This window comes from Odontomachus brunneus, unplaced genomic scaffold (genome assembly GCF_010583005.1).
Source record: "Odontomachus brunneus isolate Ranch 3 - 2012 unplaced genomic scaffold, Obru_v1 Obru_scaffold_023, whole genome shotgun sequence".
In the NCBI taxonomy this organism is placed as follows: Eukaryota; Metazoa; Arthropoda; class Insecta; order Hymenoptera; family Formicidae; genus Odontomachus; species Odontomachus brunneus.
In genome coordinates this window covers 1,741,425-1,747,780 of record NW_022639473.1, presented here as the reverse complement: position 1 = coordinate 1,747,780, position 6,356 = coordinate 1,741,425, and the positions used below count along the sequence as shown (strand labels likewise).

At 30.3% G+C, this 6,356-nt stretch overlaps 1 protein-coding gene across 4 annotated transcripts in view; it reads left to right on the top strand.

The window, feature by feature from the left end:
• The window catches only part of LOC116842218, a 14,967-nt gene extending 9,912 nt beyond the window's left edge, over positions 1–5,055 (top strand). For 2 of the 4 annotated variants that reach the window (XM_032811097.1, XM_032811095.1), the window contains exons 4-7: positions 715–741; positions 1,465–1,695; positions 1,856–2,113; positions 2,189–5,055. In XM_032811097.1, coding sequence (XP_032666988.1) covers positions 715–741; positions 1,465–1,695; positions 1,856–2,113; positions 2,189–2,384 — 712 coding nt within the window. In that variant the 3' untranslated portion in view covers positions 2,385–5,055. Of the gene's footprint in view, positions 1–714; positions 742–1,464; positions 1,696–1,844; positions 2,114–2,188 lie in introns of those variants that run through there. The other 2 variants (XM_032811098.1, XM_032811099.1) reach the window with 2 other exon arrangements.
• The last annotated feature ends 1,301 nt before the right edge of the window (positions 5,056–6,356 follow it).

Below are 6,356 nucleotides of genomic sequence, written 5' to 3'. Positions count from 1 at the left end.
ATATATATATATATATATATATATATATATATATATATATATATATATATATATATATATATATATATATATATATAACATTTATTAAACTCACATGAAGTTTTAAATAATTTCAAGGAGTTATTTTAGTTTCCTTATAACAGTTTTCTTTGGCGATAATGTAGTATTCTCACTTACGAACGAATGCTTGCTTTTTATATAGCAAACCAATAATGACTGTATAATATCTGATTAAAATGTTGCACCTGTTTATTTTATATATTTACACAAAAATCATGTTTACATTTTTCAGTCATTTTTAAATCTCACGTTTCTTGGACATAGTTTCTCGAAAAGAAATTATACTTAAATTTTGTGTGAAGATATAGTTACGGAGATATATGATACATAGCACATTAAAAAGATAAAAGTTTATTTAAAGAAAAAAAATTTTTAAATGTAACGTTTCCTAGTCATATGAATATTATGAATTCACATTAATATGAATATTAATGTGAAAATAAATCTATGAAAAAGGAAACTTCCACACTTTGTATAGAGCACATTAAGCATGTCGAGCATATCGAGCATTAAGCTTATTTCAGCTTGTAAAGAATTATGTTTACATAAATAAAAAAAAAATTTATTATACATAAAGATTATTTATTATATGTAGAGCATTTGCACCATAGCTATCTGCATTTGTACATACAATGTATGATTTTTTTTGTATAGTTATCCCACCTATGGGAAGGATGACTGGTGAGTCCCTGTAAAATGTACTATAGTCGCGTAGACTGTCATAAGACGTAAGATTAGCATGCACAACTTTAATATTTATATCAATCCAATTTATATATAAATAAAAATCTAATATTAATTTAGTATTAATATTTATATCTTCCCTATAATTCTTTTTAAAGCTTGTTTTCGTATACAAATAATATACTTATTCATATAAAATAGTCTTAAAATTTGTAACTTGTGATAATATAACTTAAGATTAATATTACACTATAGTATACTATATAATGTACTTATCTTTTATCACATAATGAGTTGATATACTTGAGAGTTTATTACATTTATCAATAATCCAATGTTGTCAGTACAAATTGAGCAATCTTTGCACTCAGATTCTCATTTGAGAATATTAATAAGTTGTATGTTTTTACTTATAAATTCAATTATTTTAATTTAAATATGTGGCTTGCAATATGCACAACCATAAATGTTGTACAGATATGTTCTTTAATTACGTCTTTGTATAAATTGTATATTGTTTTTGATGTTGCAATGTATTGCACAAGTAATTCATTAATTTAAGTAACATATGTAATACAAATAACAGACATTGCTATTCTCATTGCTAAAGATATTCAAAATTTTAACAGACGATGGAATGAATAAATGATATAATACAAAATTATTATTGATTATTTTACGAGAGGTACTCAAAATTACAAGAATTTTTATAAATTTCAGGGTGACTACTACATATAATACAACGCCTACATTAGGTGTACCTAATGCAGTTACGGCAAGTACATATCCACAGATGATTGGTTTAAGTGAACAAGTTCAAGCTTTGATGCCAGTGCCATCAGCATCAAATTTATTACACCAGCAGCAGAGGCATACACCTGTGCATAGCACATCTCTTAACAAATTTCCACCTCCACTGATACCAGTTAATGGTAACAATGGTAGCTCCAGGTATATATAATGAATTTATTTTTTTATAGATTGATTGACTCTTTTATAGAAAGTTAAATTAATGAGAATTATAAAATTTACAAATATTTTTTTTTTTTTTTTTTTAGTAATTTTTGTTTTATTTACTAATTATTGTTTTTACGTTTAAGTTATTTTTTAGGGATTCCAGGGGGAGAAAACCATTAATACTAATATCAGAGTCGCATATATCCACCTGTCATGTACAACCATACCAGATACAGAAAGCACTTGTCGAAGAAAAAATGGTTCCCTGCATTAACTTCAAACCTTACATCTACACCGAGTTGTTGATGACACTTCCTGATTTTATCTCTCAATATTTTCCTGCCTGTGACATTAATAGTTGTAGACAAGTTCTCACAGATGTCCTACATATAGATTTATATCAAGGAAATAGGTAAATAGTATACAGTTTTTCCCGTGAATAGATATTTACTTTAATGACAGCGAAAATATTATTTGTATTTTATAGACTGCAAATGAAGATGTTGATGGAAGCAGGCAAGTGTTCTTCGCTAACCGAAGAACTACCTTTAATACAAATTAGGAGTGTCATGAAATATATGCCACAGTTCAAGTATATGTTCAACAGAGGAGATATGGTCATGCCTGTGCCGGCACACTCATCTGAAGAGCATGCTGCCAAAAAGCGTCAACGTACCAGCTAGGATTGGCTACAGCCTTACTGGCCTACTTACGATTACTACCATTCGGCATTCTAAAGAAGTAGATCCGATTCGCGCACTGTAATATCAATTTGCGCTTTAATGATGTCCTCGAGATTGGCAGGATATTTGGATAAAGATAAAATCTCGTGTTTGACATACACGACCAAGTGCACACAAGTAAAAATTCACGTTTGTGTACAGTGACGAGTGTAAGCTATTTCTTTCTCCAAAGTGCATCTACTCTACAGAGGGTAACTGTAAATAAAATTCGAGTGTATAAATTTAGAATATTACAGTTGACAATTCAGATCTGCTTTATACAGAATGATCTACTTCATTTCATGACACCTGTTACGATGTAGTGAATGCTACATTGTTACAGGAGACAAGTAGATCCAAGACAAAACATTCTTATTTTCAAACCAGATATATCCATTCCACACATATAAACATATACATACATGCAAACAAAAACGTGCGTGCGTGCGGTGCGCCCGCGCGCTCGCATAAATGATACACGTTACTTTATTTCTACCTCTTTGCAATAGTGAATACTATTCTTTCAAATTTTATATTCCACGATGTTCTCGTTAAATATTAATATATTATGTATATGGAATAAAAGTTTTGTTCGAGAAAGTAAAATTTCGGAGAAAGAAAATGCTATATGTATTCAATTTATAGATTGACACGACGTGCTATAGAGTTATTCAGAACGAATAACCTATTTTGCATATTGAATGTAACAATACAATGTATCAATACAAAAGCGAAACAAGGAAGTAACGTGAAAAATGAAGGTAAAGCTTCTTCAAGTTCCTAGCTATTACTAGTACGTATTCTGATAACTAGCCGCATATTAATTTAAAAAAGTGTTTAAATCAGTAATTCAGTGATAATTGATGATTTATGCAATAAGTTGATGTGTGAGTTTTTATACAATTTTCATAAAATTTATTATTTAATAAAATCGTTATGTCACGTATAATATTAAACAGTTTCCGTCTTAATCGTTTAACAAATGCACTGTGTATAAAAGTGTGATGGACGTATCAAATCGAATAATATGTGAAACAAATGCCTATCCATTGTGAAGAGATTGCAGTAAGCAATATCCTATCATACGGACTATACGGAGATTACATTTATACTGTGTACACTATACATATAATTATTTCATATAAAATCTGATATTTTCACACAGTTGGCAAAAAAATAACAAAGATAGAGTTGACATCATTTCATACGTTTGCATTTTAATTTACGATTAGTGCATTTACGAGTAATATTTTGCGATGTTGCTGCTGCATCTTCCTAATAATCACACCGCAGACTTTTGTTTCAAAACGACTTACGGCGGCTTTCTGAAATTTTGTTAAAGCGGCATTTCTTGTTTATATTTAATAAGTTTTACACGCTCGTTGAGAATCAGTATCTTATGATGGGGTTGACGTGAACATTTCAACAAATCGAATGAGAGAGATGCATGGCTGAAAGGCACATAATAAAAATGAAAGATGAAACCAAAAATAGTACGCATTGTAAATTTAAAAGTTACGTTAAATGTGGATGTTATACGCATCGCGAATAAAGCGATAGCAATACTTGGTAGAGGTTTTGATTAAACGAATGTAGCTTGTGTCCCAGAAACTGTCGTGGTTCTTCTCAAAGCACCGAATTTAGATGTGTATTATAACTATTTTACGTCTACCCCTTTCATAAATACGTTAAATTTTCATGTATTTGGAAGTGTCCAAGGTACAACATATGTAGAGAAGACTATCAAATTATAATTACATGTGTGTGATACAACAAGAAAGTGCGACGATGTTTAAACAATGAACAAATTTTTATTGAATTTCGAAGCCACATAGAACTGGTCTTCCACATGTTGATCTGAAAATATGTCAGGAATTGAGTTTTGTTTATTTTGCAATAAATTATTTCAAGACGTCGACATGCTTGCAATATATGTCGCCGATAAATGTCATTTATTTCTGTTCACATTAATAAATCGGTGGATGCGATAGCTCTCATCGTTTTGAGCGACAGATAAGATACTATTTTAATTCTTCTCGATGTGGGAAGTGGACAGACAGAGAAGTAAATAATTATTATCGACCGGCTACTTTCGTCACTCTCTAACTTTAGCGTAAGAAAACTCTGAAAAAAGTATGCATGGCAAACAAGTGTATATAAAGAAATAATTATAACGACTGATTCACGTTGGGAATCGTGAATCTTCCACGCAAGACATAAATTGTTTGGATATCCTATCGTAGCGAATACGGTGTATTTCTGAGTAATATCGATGAGTAATATTTTGTCGTATTACAATTCGAAGCTCTTGCATTACTCTATTCGAAGATTCTACAATGGACTGGTAATCTATTTTCTTTTACTTTCACGAATAATTCAGGGAATCTTAGAAGAAATTCGATAAGAATATAAAAAGAGGAATATAATGAAATAATTTATAGTTATTCGGATCCGGTCCAAACGTTAGAAAATATAATTATTTTTAATATATTAGATTAGTATGTTTATTTGTTAACATCTGTTATAAAATAATATGTATTATACTTTATCACGCTATCGTTTGTACATATTTAAAGTATAAGAAATAGGAATATTGCATATTCCAAATAAATTCATGATACAATCAATGAAATCTAGTTGTATTTTTTACCGTCAAACATATATACATATCTGCGTATAACATATTTTAAATACAGTGTGTTTTTATGATATATTGCACTTTTTTATAGTATATTAAAAGATCATTTTTCTTAACTACTAAAAATAGGCAAGATTTAATGGACTGTAACTATGGAAAAAATTATTGAAAATGAGACGGTTCGGAAAGTATTTTGTAACTTCATGTCTCTAGTGTTTCCACATATATCTTCGAAAATAAAAAATTTTTACAATATTATAGAAAAATAAGTTATGTATGTAGTGTGTATATGTATATGTGATCTATCAAATGACAAAATTTGTTATAAAGTTTTTATTCAGTTATACCATGTAAACGGATAATTACAAATAAGTTAGAAGACGTGAATTTTCTTTCTTAATTTATGTTCCTGTAGATTGTAGAATAATCTTTTTATTAGAGTTATTTCACGGTAAAGTAAAAAACATTTTTCCACTTTGATTGCTTAAAGCTTAAAGCTACCTTTTTGAAGTGCATGCGTCATATCTTCAATAAAAATAACTTTGCAATGCTAAGGTAAGAGAAAGATACAGTTAAAAATCATTCATATATTTACCACAACTAGATATATTTTAGCAAGAACTCTGATATGCCTGTAGACTTTAAGTAGACTTTAAGCTTTAAAACGCTTTTCGAGCAATATCGTTATCATTATTTTTACAGAAGTCATAGTTGGTTGAATTTTATCTATGTTTTAAATAAGGCAAAGTGCGATTAATCATTCGTTGTGTTATACTACATGAGAGTCTGACTTATATTGAGTTGTATTACGTCCTCAATTTCTTACGCTAGCGACTAGTAGCGGAGACTTTGGAATTAAAACTGTAACAGCGCACCCAAGACTTGAACCTTTTCCAACCGACGTTTATCGACTACTTGGATGGGACCATGGACATAGGAATACCTGGACGGAAGTATTTCGCGCGGAGTGAAGTCACAGGGGTAAGAGGAATGAAAGTCGGAAGTGATCACCAAATATGGCGGCGACCTATACCATCGACGAGGTACTATAAAAGACCGTTGACCTTACGGGCTCTAGCGATCCCGAAAAATCTGACCGTACATTTCTATATTTCACCTTTTTCTTATATCCTATATTCTTACTGTTATCCTATTTACATCGTCTTGTCTTTTTCTACGTCTATCAATACGATTTTTTTCTACGTCTGTCAATACGATTTCGGCACAATGCTCCGTCCAGTATTATATGACGATAGTGTACTCTTACGAAAAAAATACGAAAAAACCCTCAATTT